The 14,942-nt window shown below is 55.3% G+C and overlaps 1 protein-coding gene across 1 annotated transcript; it reads right to left on the reverse strand.

Moving 5' to 3' along the window:
- Positions 1-1,158: 1,158 nt before the first annotated feature.
- TBXA2R (thromboxane A2 receptor) lies at positions 1,159-11,764 on the reverse strand. The gene is made up of 3 exons (XM_060092402.1): positions 11,247-11,764; positions 5,738-6,606; positions 1,159-1,485 (listed from the first exon to the last, which is right to left on the reverse strand). Exons 2-3 carry the CDS (start codon positions 6,521-6,523, stop codon positions 1,240-1,242), a joined length of 1,032 nt encoding a protein of 343 aa, XP_059948385.1. The 5' UTR covers positions 6,524-6,606; positions 11,247-11,764; the 3' UTR covers positions 1,159-1,239.
- Between the last annotated feature and the right edge of the window lie 3,178 nt (positions 11,765-14,942).

The following is a 14,942-nucleotide window of genomic DNA, read 5'->3' on the forward strand; positions in this document are numbered from 1 at the left end:
AGATCCCAGGTCTGTAGAGGGGAGGCGGGGTGGGGGTGGGGGGAAGTTGGGGCAGGAGGCAGTTTCCTCCTCATGTACCTTGAAAGCTCATGGGGAATAAAGTCACCTCCCACCCCTGCAGCCCGGTGTGTCATTTTGGGGGGGTGTTTGGGGGAGAGCAGAGGAAGGGGCAGGCGTGAGGGTCTGGGGGGCTGACATGACAACAGTAGATGCTTCTTACGTGGCTATGATGTGCCAGGCACGTTGTTAAGTGCTAAGTGTGCAGGTGCTCATGGACCTGCAGACACATGGTGCTCTAGACAAACTCAGTCGTTCGGCCATTCCGTCTGCCTTTATTGAGCACCTACTATGGACCAGGAGCTGCTTGTTCAAGGCATGGGGAGTCTGAAGGGCTGAGTGAATAGATGGCTAAACCACAAGCTTATGAGGGAGTGCACCCCGTCTGCCGTGGAGGAAGCAGGCGTGTACCCCATGGTCTCCGTGTGTCTTGCCCTCTCTTTTCCTCACCTGCAAAATGGGTTTAATCCCAGAACCCTCTCCTAGGGGCTGTAGGGAGGCTTCCAGGAGATCCAAGCTGTAAAGTGCTTAGGGAAGACTCAATAAAGGAAGTGGGGAGAGGAGCTGGAAGCCAGCCCAACCTCTTGGGGCTTCCGCAGCCCCCCAGTCCTGCTCGGCTGCCACACAGTTGGACAGGAATATTGATACAAGAAACTTCAATAATTGACGATTTCAGAGCCAAAAGAGATTATATTTTGGCAAGAGAGGGAGTCTCTTGCCCGTTCTCATTCAACCTTTTCTAGACACAGCCTTCTCAAATTGGGCTGTCAAAGGGAATCAACTGTACCCCAGTAAGGAGGTCATATTCAGGGGTCAGAGGGGGTCAGAGTCCCCCATTTCTGGAGGATTTCTGCAAGGGGAGGCTTACAAGTCTGCTTTCCTCCAGACACCATCCCAGCATTGCCCACACCCTTCCTGGGATTGGGAGGGGCCTCTGAGTGGGGAGGGGGCGGAGAGAGGGGAGGGGCTTTGGAAAGGGGAGTCAGGGAAGAGTTGGAGGGTGCCCAGGGATGATGGAAGACGGCACACAATCCTGCCGCTCCAACTGTCCATCCTGCCCTCCTGGCTCCTGGACTTCAGAACAGGCAGATGAGACTGACAGGGAGGACGAAGGTTAGATGGGGGACCTGCTGGCAGGGTGCTCTGTCCTTCCAGAGCTGCCCCCGACGTCCAGCCCTGGCCCTACTGCATCGTGGACCTGCAGGTGAGCTGGGGTTGCAGGGAGAGCGACCTGGGCCGGGTACTGAGGCGAGGGTGGAGGCGCCGGATCACCGCCCGGCGAAACAGGATGTATACCCAGGGGTCGAGGATCTGGTTCCAGGTGGCCACACGCAGGTAGATAAGCAGCTGCTGTTCGGTGGCTCGGGACAGCTGCCCAGTCGGGCTCATGGCAGGCGGGCTCCGCAGCACCGTCTGGGCGATAAAGACCTGCGGGGGGAGGGGTGTGTGTGTGTGTGGCCAGAGCGGTCAGCCGGGGGCCAGGCCAGCCACCAGCCCTGCCCTTCACCAGCACCTGCCCGGGCCACCTGCCATCTGCCGAGATCCCGTGCCAATTCTGTCCCCGAGTTGCTGTGTGACCTCGGGAGAGCTGCCTGACCTCTCTGAGCTTCAGCTGATGTGGCTGAAAAATAGCACACTTTTCCTGCTCCTCTCCTGGGCACAATTAAACGTGGTGGACAAGAGGACTTGCAGGTGTGAGCAGGTGGAATCACCGTGACTGCCAGTTTTATTATTCTGTCAAACATTTATATTTTATACAAATGTTATAATATAATATCAAATTATGGTATAAAATTGTATATTAAATAATTAATTTTTATGTTGTTTATTTTATTTTAAGTCAGTTTATATTATATTAAAATTTATAGTTATAAAATTTTATGACAAATAATTTTATGTTAAATAATTTTTATGTTAAATTCTTATATTAAATCACTTTAATATATTTTATTAAATATTGAATTTTATATTTAATATTATACAATATATAATGTAATAAGGTATTTACAGATTATCATAGAATATAATTAGTTACCTAATAATTAATATATTGTTAATACTAACACATATATAAGGAATCTAAAAAAAAAAGTCATGAAGAACCTTGGCGCAAGACGGGAATAAAGACCCAGACCTACTAGAGAATGGACTTGAGGATATAGGGAGGGGGAAGGGTAAGCTGTGACAAAGTGAGAGAGTGACATGGACATATATACACTACCAAACGTAAAAGAGATAGCTAGTGGGAAGCAGCCGCATAGCACAGGGAGATCAGCTCGGTGCTTTGTGACCACCTAGAGGGGTGGGATAGGGAGGGTGGGAGGGAGGGAGATGCAAAAGGGAAGAGATATGGGGATATACGTATATGTATAACTGATTCACTTTGTTATAAAGCAGAAACTAACACACCATTGTAAAGCAATTATACTCCAATAAAGATGTTAAAAAAATTATAACTATTATATATAGTTATGTTATATATATTATATAATATTTAAAGTTATATATGTAATTATATAATATATAACATAATTATAAGGATGTGACTATATATTACATAATGATTGATATAATTATTAAGTATTAATTAATAATATGTAATTATAGCTATATGTTATACAGTATTTAACAATTATATAACATATAACTATATATTATATAATGATTGATATAATTGTTAAATATTAAGTAATAATATGTAATTATAGCTATATGTTATACAGTATTTAACAATTATATAACGATTGATATAATTATTAAGTATTAATTCTAATATAATATAATTAATTATAATTATTATAGTTCATAATTACAATCAAATTTATACTATATTTAATATAATTATATTCATATTGTGTTACATGTATTATATTAAAATAAATTTTTTCTTTTCTTTTTGGCTGTGCCATACAGCTTGTGGGATCTTAGTTCCCTGACCAGGGATTGAACCTGTGCCCTCAGCAGTGAAAGTGCAGTGTACTAACCACTGGACCGCTAGGAAATTCCCCATAAATTATTATTTTAAAATTGTTTCCTGAGCACCTACAGTGTGCTGGGCAATTCTGGGGACACTGCAGTGGCCACAACCCCATTAGGACATGTGACCAGGTGGTTGCAGCTTGGCGGTGGGAGTGGGGGTGACCTAGCAGTGATGGAGGCACTGCTGGAGCCCAGAGTAGGAGCCTGACCGGGCTTGGGAGAGGTAACCAGATGGTGAATAGGAGTTTCCCAGGTGAGTTTGAAGGAAGTGTCTGTGGCCCTTTCTTCTGGGACAATAGGGAGCTATGGGAGGTTTTAGAGCAGGAGTTGGCTCATGGGCCAAATCTGGCCTGCCACCTGTTTTTGTTTTGCTTTGTTTGCTTTATTTTTGCCTTTTTGGTTTGTTTTGTTGTTTTGCTAAGAATGTTTTTATATGTGTCAATGGTGAGAGAAAAAAAATAGCATATTTTGGGGGTTTTTTAATTTAAAAAAAATTTATTTTTTGGCCATGCCACGCAGCATGCTCAACTAGGGATCAAACCCACACCCCCTGCAGTGGAAGCACGGAGTCTTAACCACTGGGCCACTAGGGTAGTGGCCTAGAAAGCATATTTTGTGACGTGACAATGACATGAAATTCAAATTTCAGAGTCCGTAAATGAAGTCCTATTGGTGCACAGCCACGCCCATTTGTTTCCATGTAGCTTTCATGCCACAGCAGCAGAGCTGCGTCGCTGTCACAGAGACTGTGTTTAAAGGGTTTACTATATGGCCTTTTAGGAAAAACTTTGTTGCCAAAGGGGACCAGGAATCATTTAATGATTCAATGATTCTACCTAGGATGACTTCCTGGTTTTTACCTAACAGTTCAACTTCTATTTATCCTGCAAAGCTTCAGTTCCAATGGTTCAGAGCAGGGCAGGGCTCATCCTGGGTATTTCGAGAGTCAAGGCTGGAGGGCAGGGAGAAAGAAGAGGCTGAGACAGATCCTTGTCAGGGACCTCTTGGTGAAGGTGACATTTGAGGAAAGACATGGAGGAGTGAGGGAGTGATCCATGTGGAGATCTGGGGTGGGGGGAAGCATTCCAGGCAGAGGGTACAGCCCAGTGCAAAGGTCCTGGGGCAGGACCGGGCCTGGCATGTTGGAGGAACAGCCACGAGGTCTATGTGTCTGGAGCAGAGTGAGCGAGGGGGAGAGAGGGAGGAGGAGAGGGCAGGGAAGACTTGGATTTTTACCCTGAGGGAGGTGGGAGCCCTGGAGGGCTGTGGGCAGAGGGGGGACCTGACTCAGGTGCTCACAGGCACCCTCTAGATGCTGCTCGATAAATAATAATGATAATAATTACAAGTGAATATAGAAATGGCCTCAGCTCGACACAGATGTAGAGAATAAACGTATGGACACCAAGGGGGGAAAGTGGCAGGGTTGGGCAGTGGTGGTGGGATGAATTGGGAGATTGGGGTTGACATATATACATTAATACGCATAAAATAGATAACTAATAAGAACCTGCTGTATAAAATAAATAAAATAAAATTCAAAAAAAAAAAAGAAATGGCCTCAGCTCTATGAGACCAGGCCTGGGAGGGACACCCCAGGTACAGAACAGAAGTACATTTCTCAGCCGGAAGCATCATCCTGTAACTGCCACTCCCCTGGGACCCATCAGTGCCTTGCAGCTTCACGTATCACACAAAAAAATATGTTCCTTTCTTTTTTTTCTCCCACCATTGACACACGTAAAAACATTCTTAGCAAAACAAAGCAAACCAAATTTGTAATCTTCCTATCCCACAGGTTTAGCTTTTGTTTTAGCCCTTATCACTTCCTAATATCTACCACTTCACTTATTTATACACTATGTTTATTTTCTGTCTTCCCCAGGGCCTAAGAGTTCCAGGAAGTCAGGCAGTTTTGTCAGTTTTATTCCCTGTGCAGTGCCTAGACCAGAGCCAGCAACACACTCATCACTCAGTAAATGTTTGTTGAAGGAACAAACGAATAAATGAGTTCATGTCATCATCCTGACAGTCACTCTGAGAGGCTGGCACCTTTTTAGTCATCCCCATAATAGGAGGAGATTGAGGCTGGAGGAGGGAAACCCATAGCCAGAGTCACATGATAAGTCCTTGTTGGACGTGGGCTGGAAACCAAGTATCTGATTCCAGTCTCCAGACTTGTCCCCATCCAGTCAGAAATGGAAAAATAACCCCTCCAAGCGGCCAATTACATCAATCAGTGGAAGGGCTTCAGCAAGCTCCCCTGACTCAGGGAAGATCTGTGCAAGGCTAGGGTCCAGCCCAGAACTAGGCACAAAGTAGAAATGATTCAGTAACTGTACCTGGAATGTCCTCCCTGCTTTTCTCTGGCAAGTAAACTCCTCTTCATCCTTCAAAACCCAGCTCCAATGTCCCTCTTCCAGAAAGCCTTCCCTGATATCCCAGGGAGAGCCTGGTAGCCCTTCCCTGGGCATCTCAGTCCCAGGACACTGCCTCTGCCCCAGTCCTGCCCCCAGTTTGGGATTATCTGTGCCTCGCTCATGGGTTCCTCAAGGAAGGACCCTTGAACACTGGGGTCATGCCCACATTTTCTTGGGCGGACGAGAACCTGAGGGTTATGGATTCATTCGGGAGGAACCGAGGCCCAGTCACCAAGGGTGGGTGGGAGACCCCGGTAGCCCCTGCCCCCGCCGCCACTCACCAGCAGCGGCATCCAGCAGATGCTGGCCACCACCATGATGCCCGTGAGCTGAGCCATCATCTCGACCTCGCAGTCCCGTGGGCGCTGCTGGGCGGCCTCCTGCCCGTGGTAGACGTGGCACAGGGTGGCCACGCTGATCGTGTTGAGCAGGAAGGATAGCCCCACGGAGAGGCTGCCAAGGAGGGTGAAGAGCAAACCGAAGGCCACGTCCCCTGGCTCGGCGCCGAGCGTGAGGAAACACCAGGAGCCCGGGTACTGCACGGTGTAGCGACCCACACCCAGCAGGGGCAGCAGGCCCAGCGCCAGCGCGGCGGCCCACACCATCCCCACCGTGGTCCAGGCCCGGCGCTGCGAGGCGGTTGCGGGCCGTGAGAAGGGCCGGGTGATGCCCAGGTAGCGCTCCGAGGCCATGGCGGCCCCCAGCAGCAGCGGGCACAGGCCAAAAAAGACCATGATGACGCCCATGAAGTGGCAGAGGCTGCAACCGGGGTCCACAGCCTGCCAGTCAAAGAGGGCGGCGTGCTGGGACACCACAATTACGCCAGTGACCAGCAGCCCCATGAAGTCAGTGATGACCAGGCCACAGAGGAAGGTCAGGAAGGAGGATCGCGCATGGGAGCTGCCCTGCCGCGCACTCACCAGCACGCTCAACGCCAGCAGGTTGGAGGCCAGGCCCACCAGGCAGAAGGAGGCCGCGAACCAGGGGGAGGCTATCAGGCGCCGTTCCTCCAGAGTGATGTTTGTTGGCCGCAAACAGGGCCCCAGAGAACTGCCATTGGGCCACATGGCTCCAGAGCGGAGTGGGGAGGGTCACCACCCCATCAGGCCAAGGCTGCAGGTGGGGTGGACTGGCACTGGCTCAGGCACACCTGGGGAGGGAAGTGGCGGAGGAGAAGATTTGCTGGTGATTCATTCTGCATTTTAGTCTGAGCAGCCCTGGTGAACTCCTACACAACCTTCAATGCCCCAGCTCAAATATCCCCTCCTATAGGAAGCCTTTCCTGACCTATCTCACTCCCCACTCAGTAAGTATTACTATTACTACTATGACTAGCTCCAGCCCTGTCCTGCCCAGGCTCAGTGACCCTCAAGGGTGAGGATCAGTTCTGTCTCCTCTGGGAACCCTGAAAGATACCAGTTAGCATTTGCCAGGTCTCAGAGAAGGGCTGAGAAGCCCCCGTTTGAACTTCAGCCCTGGTACCCAGTGTGTGACCCCAGGCAAATGATTTCTTTTCTCTAAACTTCCACTTCCCTGCTGGTCATCCATCTGAGCCCTTGGTGGACCGCAGAATCCAGAACAGATTTCAGCTATTGTAAAACAGGACACATCCGGTGTGGGGAGGGCGGCTGGCTGGTGGCCAGAGGTCGCTGGTTCTCGAGCGGGCTCCAAGGTCAGCCTTGTGGGTCACAATTTCTCGTGAAATTGTGGGGGAGGCCCGGCCCCATTGGTGTTTTAGGGAGAGCCTTCCTCACACGTTGGAATCGTGTAGATTCTTTTTTCCCCCCATTTTCGTTGAATAAGAAATAAACCCAGAAATCCAGTTCCATCTGGGAGCAAAACTCAGGTCATTTGGAGCAACAGGATCCCCAGGGATGGGCTATAAACAATAAGGAGGGTAATGGGCTATAAACTACCCTGTGTGGGGCTGGGGGAGAAAATTGGACAGACAGGTGGGTCTGACTGCCTCGGGTGCGGACGAATCAGCCAGATATGGGGACGTCGAGTAGAAATAAAATGAGACCATTCAAAAGCCAGCTTCCAGGGGCTTCCCTGGTAGTCCAGTGGGTAAGACTCCATGCTCCCAATGCAGGGGGCCTGGGTTCAATCCCTGGTTGGGGAACTAGATCCCACATGCATGCTGCAACTAAAGAGTTACATGCCGCAACTAAGAGTCCGCGTGCCACAACTAAGAAGTCTGCATGCTGCAACTAAGACGTCCGCATGCCGCAACTATTCCCTAAAAGGACACAGCAGGGAGGGCATAAGGTCACCCAGGGGACCGGCAGCCCACCCTGGGCGCACACCAGGAGCCATCCTTGTGCTGGCAGGGAGGGGGCACTGGGCGCAGGATCAGAGTGGGCAAAGGTGGGGAGGCAGGACCATGGGAGGCACAGATGGCCCAGTTAAAGCAGTTAAAGCTCAGAAAGGTCGCCTTATGATCCCCATTTTGCAAAGGCAGGGAACCTGAGGCACAGAGAGGTTAAATAACTAATCCAAAGTCACACAGCCTAGCCGGGGTGGATCTGAGATTTAAACTCGGGCCTCGTTACATACAAATGTGTGTAATTGAGTCAAAGCCCTGCCAGTCAGGTGGAGACTGGTGGGAGGTGGGTGTGGAGTGTCACCATCATTGGAATTTTCCTTGATGAAAAACAGATAGAATTTTTCCAGGGAATTCCCTGGCCGCCCAGTGGTTAAGACTCCGAGCTTTCACTGCCAAGGGCATGGCTTTGATCCCTGGTCAGGGAACTAAGATCCTGCAAGCTGTGCAACTCAGCCAAACAAGACAAACAAAAAACACACCAACCAAACAAACAAACAAACAAAAGGGATAGAATTTTTCTAAAAAGTTGGTCAGACTGGATTCGAATCCTGACTTTGCCACGAACCCTCTCACGGACCTTGAGGGGAGTTAAGTCCCCACTCTGAGTCTCAGTCTCCCTTCCTATAAAATGGGGCAGATGATGAGAATGATTTCGTCTGTGCCCAGGGCTAAGCCCATGTAGGCACTCCATTCGTGCTGGCCCCGGGCCCGTGCCTGTGACCTGGCCTCAGCAGTGAGCGTGCTCTGCTACCCCCTCACTCCCCATCTCATTAATTCAGCTCAGCAACTCCTTATAGAGCTTCATAAATTATCCAGCTCCTGATGGCCAGCTTCACAGAGCTTCCCTCCCAGGCTGAGAGCCAAGGCCACTGCCACTTCGATGGGGGCGGGGCCTGGAGATGGAAACCTGAACCCCAGAGGGGTGGGGGCTTTCCACGGTGCTCGGTCATCTGAGCCCTCCACTCCCGGGCAGGGGTGTGCTCTTTGCCGTCTCAGATTTGGCCTGCACTTGGATTCCCCCTGGGGCGGGGCGCTTGCTCCCTCCCTCCCTTGAGAGCTGGTATGCGCTGTTTCTAAACATTCCTGGGGACTCTGGCTGTGCCTGTGGTCGCTGCCCCTGCCTCAGCCCTGAGTGACTGCCAGCTCCTCCCGGGTTTCATGGTCCCCTGGTTCCCCACCCTCGCGCGGGAGCTTATGCACCTGGGGACACACACCCCGTGTCTGCCTCGTCTCCCATGTCTGGGAACAAACCTGTGGCCCAGGGCCTTTGGCCTGGGGGAGGCTGGAAACTGGCACCACTCCCTCTGGCCGCAGCCGGCGGTTTCCAGTCCCCCCGAGGGGTTTAGGTGAGAGCGGCCAGCTCAAGTTCCCCAGGCAAGCGGGCCAGAGGGGCACCTGGTAAGGCCTCCCTTCCCCTCCCACATTGGCCGGGAGGGCTGGCAGGGCCCCCACCCTGCAGGGGACCGTGCTCTTCCCAGCCCGAGGGCCGTAAGCACCACTGTGTGGCCCTTGGGGGAACTGCTCGCCCTCTCTGTGCCTCAAAAGAAACATGGGGGGCTTCCCTGGTGGCGCAGTGGTTGAGAGTCCGCCTGCCAATGCAGGGGACGTGGGTTCGTCCCCGGTCTGGGAAGATCCCACATTCCGCGGAGCAGCTGGGCCCATGAGCCATGGCCGCTGAGCCTGCGTGTCCAGAGCCTGGGCTCCGGGACGGGAGAGGCCACAACAGTGAGAGGCCCGTGTACCATAAAAAAAAAAAAGAGAGAAACAAGGACCCCAGATTTGCTGGGCAAACCCAGGATTCCATGGCCCGAGAGTGGGGAGGTTTGGACTTTGAAGGTCCAGGGTTCTGGAATTCTAACAAGTTCCCAGTTCTGGAAGCTGAAGGTCCCAAGAATCTAGAATTTCAAGGGGCTGAGGTTCCAGAACTTTGATGGGAATTTGATTGGGTCCTGGGTTCCAGAAATCTCTCTCTCGGGTCCTGGCTCCTCTCTGGAGGATGGACTTTCAGTGCTCCCTCAGCCTCCTTCGGTGGGGCTGGGAGGGGTCCATCCACCGCTGTCCCAGAGGCCTGTGCGCTGGGTTGGGATCGGGCACCAGGCTGGTCCTCCCTCCGCCCACCATGGTGGCCCCGATGGAATGTGGTCTTTGGTTCCCAAGGGCCAGGCCCCTCCTCTGCCTGATGGTCCCTCATCACCTCTGCCCCATTCTTCTCCTCCCGCTCCTGGGATCCATCCGTCTTTCAACAAGTCCCTCTTCCTCTTGACACGCCACCACCTGGCCTGCCCGGCCTGCCTGTCCTCACACCATGGACCCACCCAGCCTCCCCCAAGGGTGACGGTGACCTCAGACAAACTCGGACTGGAGCCCGCAATCTGCCACTGCCCAGCAGGGGGCTCGACTTTGCTGAGTCTCAGTTTCCCCCTCTGTGAAATGGGGATAACAAGGACACCAACTCGCCTGCTGGCATTCTGGCTGGTCTTCCCAGGCCTGACCTGCTCCTGCCACCGAGACTTTGCCTCCGCTGTGCCCCCCCATCCCCACCCCGCCTGGTGCACCCTTCCTGCTTCCTGGCTGTGCTCACAGCTCATCTCCTGGCTGCGTGCATGGGGCAGCCAGGTGGGAGCCCTGATGCTCTGTGTGACCTTGGCCCACTTCCATGTTGCCTAAGTCCTTTAATGCTGCCCAGGTGACCAACGACGATGTCCTCTGGCATGAAAGTGCAGGGATCAGGCCAATCTCTGCATCAGTTCCTGCCCTTACCTGATGCAGACCTGCATGCCTGAGGGTGTGGACCCCCTCCACACCCTTGTGCAGCCACAGACGCCCACACAGACACAACCGCATATATGCAGGGCCGCTGTCAGTCCCCAGGCCCACCCCTGCCTTCCCCCACCACAAGACTCAATTTCCGGGAACTTTTCCTGTTCGTGACAGCAGCCAGGCCCCCACCCCAGAGGCATCACAGTCATCCTGCCAGGGTTGGAGCTGAGCCTTGGTCCGGACTCACACGGTCCCTCCCTGTGAGCCTCAGTTTCCTTATCTGTCCAGTGGGTGTCCCCCAGCACCAGCAGGGGACAGATGGGTGATGAAGGGACAGGACCCAAGCCAGGCGGCCAGTGGTTAATGATGGGCCCAACTTCGAGTGTGCACACAGACACACAACCAACCAGACGTGTGCTCACACTCACAGCCACACCCAGCACCCTGGCTCCCTCCCCGGCTGGCGGGGCACAGATCCTGGGAAACCCACACACAAAGCACATCCTCCGCCACACTGGCCACAGAGGCACACGCAGGTGCCCAGGGCCGGTAGCACTCCAGGCACGGGACTCAAGCTCACCAATGCCCCAGAACACCCAGCACCTGGCAATTGTCACCGCCCACGGTGAAACACCCACAGCAGGGCCGGTCACCGCAGGATACACCCAAGGCACACCTGCCCACTCTCATGCCCCGCCCCTAACCTGATGGCCAATTGTCCTCAGCAGGCGACGGTCGATGGGGCGTGCAGGGGTAGCCAGCCTGCGCAGTCGTGTCCCGGCGGACCTGCAGGTGCCGGGCTGGAGGGGGGCGTGCGGAAGCGGAAGCAGGGCGGCTTCCGGGGCCCCTGGGGAAACTGAGTCACGGCGGGAGGACCACGCCGAGGACCCCGGCACTGCCACGTCGCGGCGGGACACAGATGGAGGGTGGGGCGGCGCGGGGTCCCGGGCCGCGGGAGTGGAGGCGAGGTCCCCTCCCGGCCTGGAGGGGGTTCGGCGGGGGCTAAAAATAGCCCGGGGCTGGGGCTCCGTTCTGCGGCCGGCGCCCGTCTCTGCTAGGGTCTGGCTCAATCTCTCTGTCTTTCGGTCTGTCTCCCATCAGCCCCTCCCGTCCCGCGCTGGCCACGCCCCTCCCGCCCGGGCCTGGCTGATGAGGGTCAGTGGGCGCCCCCTCAGCCCCGCGGGGAGACCGCGAGGCCTCCTGGGGGATGGGGCGCCCATGGGACCCCAGGGCCGTAGGGGCAGGGGAGGTGGCCGGGGTGGCCGGCACCCTCTCGGGAGTCTCCGCCCGCTCCCCTCCCCCAAGCCCGCCCCAGCCAGGTCCCCTCCCGGCGCTCCGGCCGCCAGGCCCAGTGCTATTCACCGTCCGGGCAGCACCCGAGGCTGAGAGGGGGCGAGGCGGGAGCAGGCCCGGCGGGCCCCTCTCCCCAGGGCGCCCAGACCCCGACCCAGGGCCCCAGGGCTCAGAGCTGGTGAACCCGGTGGCTTTCGGGACCCTCATCAATGTAGGGGCTGTCTGAGGCCCCTGCCCGGGCTTGGGGTAGAGGTGCAGGGACGTTTAGAGGGGAGAGGCGACCACACTCTCTACCCAGGAGCTTCGTGGGCAGCCTGCTGAGACAGGCTTCTCGAGCAGACGATCTCGGAGGGCTGTGGGTGGTGGCATTCTAGGGGGAGGGTCCTGTGAGGACACAGGCTGGCATTGGGGCCAGAGGAGGCAAAGCCCCCTGCAGAGCCGCCTGCGGTCGGGGTGGGGAGGTGTGCTTTCCCTCCGCCCCCCCAGTGCAGGGTGGGGAAGGATGCCCAGAGCCCGAAACTGCAGGAGTGACTGAGGATGATCAGGGGGCTGGAAGGAGGGCTGGGGAATGACTCCCCAGGAAGGATCGGCTTCTTTGAAAGCCCCCAGACTCACTCAGGGCTGTGGGCCAGGGTCTGATCAGCCCAAAGCCATGAAAGCAGCAGGTGACCACCTGGGTACAGCTAGAGCAAAGGCATGGAGGCTGGACTGTGATACAGGAAAGTGAGAAGCTCCTTAAAGGTCCTTCCTGCCCACAGTCCTTGGGCCTCAGGTGGGTGAAGGGGGTCCACGGGCCTAGTCCAGCCTTCGAAGATGTGTGGAGGGCAGGGCTTGGGCATGGAGGGGTGGCCTTGGGCCTCCTTGGCCCTCAGTTAAGGCCTGGAGTGAGCCGGGACTCTCTGGCTTGGACTTGACCTCACCACACCCCACTCCTCGGGGGCCTGGGAGGGGCACAGAGTACAGGCTCTGAGTGAGAAAGATGGACTCCTGCCCTGGCCCTGCTCTCCCCTCCATTGGGTCTACCCACTATCCTTCCGGCCTCTGCATCCCTCCAGATGGCACCTCCTCTGTTCCATCCCACTTAACTGTAACTTCTCTTCCTTGACAAGGAGTCTCCCCAACTCCTATGCATCTGGCAGAGCCCTGGCTCCGAGGCCCTCTCCTCTGTAAAGCCTAGTTGTTCCAGGCAGTCTTGCCTCCCCCAACCCCTCCTTAAGAGCAACTCTGTGTGGCAGCCCATGTGGTAGAACAGGTAGACTAAACCTGACCTGCCCTCAAAGATCCCCCAGGCTGGAGAGAGAGAAAGCTGGATACAGACAGTCCCACTCTCCTGTGCTCAGGGCTGGGCCCAAGGAAGTGACAGGGCTTAGGTAGGAGCCCAGGAGGTGAGCCGGGAAGGCATCCTGGGGTGGGGGTAGGGGAGAAGGGACTGAGAACTGGGGCTTTATGGAATACGTAGGAGTTCCACAGGTCCAAGAGACGTGGCAGAAATTACACGTGCAAAACTTTGGAGGCAAGAGAGAACATGAGGCTTTGGGGAACTGTAAGGAGGGCAGACTTGGTGGGAAGAGGATGTGGGGCTGGGGCTTCAGATGAGGTGGCGGGTGAGATGAAAGGGGACTGTTCCGGTCTCACTTCCTCTGGCCCGAGATAAGAAGGACAGCACTCCTTCTGGGAAATAGCCAGGGCAGGGGTCAGAGAAGCGCACTTGACTTGCAATTAGCCTGGGTCTCACCACGACTCTGCAAGGCAGGGGGTAAGAATGCTCATTTTATAGATGGGGTGACTGAGGCCTGGAGGGCAGATAGGACGTGTCAAAGGCCACGTGTGGGTGGGATCTGAATATGAGTACTGGGCTTCCCCCACCTCCTGGGCTGGTGGCTGGGGGTCTCCTGGCCTCCGTTTCCACCGCCATCCCGCCCCCGGCCCTGCTCAAAGGGCACAAGGGAGGCATGGGAGGGGTTGAGATGGCCTGGGGGCTCCAGATGGTGGGAACAGAGACCAGGTTCAGGACGTGCTCCCCGCTCCATTGCTGTGGTTTCCGGTGGGAGCCAGGCAGAGAGCATCTATTATTAGCCTCACTCACAGCCCAGGGCAGGAAGAGGCTGGGGTGGGGGCTGGGGACAATCTGAGGGACACTGGGTGGATGCTGGGCCAGGGCTGTGTCATGGGGCAGCTGGGTGGGGTGATGTGCCTCCAGTCTGCCTGAGGGGTCTCCCTGACACGCAACTTGTGCCCTGCCCAGTTCACTCACCCTCTATGGCTCCCCAGTGCCCTGGGAAAGAGTCCAGCAGCTGGACTTGCATTCAGTCCTACCCTGGGCGCACCTGTTGCCTTTTCCTCTGCAAGGCAGGCCCCACCCTCCTTCTCTGCCCGGCAGCCCCGTCCTCCCAGGCCCAGCACCTGCATCCCTCCCCTCCTCCAGGGAGCCTTCAGTGTCCCTTCTGGGGCCCCCCAGACTCAGTGCCTCCCCTGCCCTGCCCTGACTCCTTGCCTGGAGGGCATCTGAGCCCAGCTCTCCTCCCTCCGGACTGGGGGCTCCTGGCTAAACACGTGCCCAGCGAGTCGGGGTCACAGCCACCTTGTTCCCCCTGCTCAGAGCCGCCACCTCCCTTGGGGCAGACTCCCTGCCCGGATTGCAGGAGGGGCATGAGGAGGAACCAGGATGCTGGGGCTGGGAGGACTCCTCGGGGGGCAGGTGGGGAAACTGAGGCTGGGAATGGGAGGTTGGAGAAACCCGGGTTCTAACCCTGACTGCTGCTTTCTAGGCTTGAAAACATGTGCCTCTGTGAGCCTGTTTCCCCAAATGGACACAAGTGCTGTCATGTAGGGCTGGCATGAGGTCCACAAAACACCGGCTAAAGGCCAGGCCATTGCAGCCACACAGAGCCCGTGATCTGAGAACAGAACAAGGCCCGACCCATCTGGTGACCAAGCACCCTGCTAGGCACGAACGTGCCTCCTGGCTCTGCCCCCAACTCAACCCTCCCCGGGGCCTGTCCCACACTCGATGACAGTGGAGCAGGCCAGGGATTAATTGGTAGCGGCTGCCCAGAGGATTCTAAGATTGCTCTGGCAATCAGCAATTGATTACTAATGCCTGTGGA

The sequence above is a fragment of the Mesoplodon densirostris genome, chromosome 3, assembly GCF_025265405.1.
Source record: "Mesoplodon densirostris isolate mMesDen1 chromosome 3, mMesDen1 primary haplotype, whole genome shotgun sequence".
Classification (NCBI taxonomy): domain Eukaryota; kingdom Metazoa; phylum Chordata; class Mammalia; order Artiodactyla; family Ziphiidae; genus Mesoplodon; species Mesoplodon densirostris.

Coding starts and splice junctions, on each gene's coding strand:
- TBXA2R (XM_060092402.1), bottom strand. CDS start 6,523: ATGTGGCCCAATGGCAGTTCTCTGGGGCCCTGTTTGCGGCCAACAAAC. Junction 1,486..5,737: donor TCTGCTGGATGCCGCTGCTG/GTGAGTGGCGGC, acceptor CTCCCCCCGCAG/GTCTTTATCGCCCAGACGGT.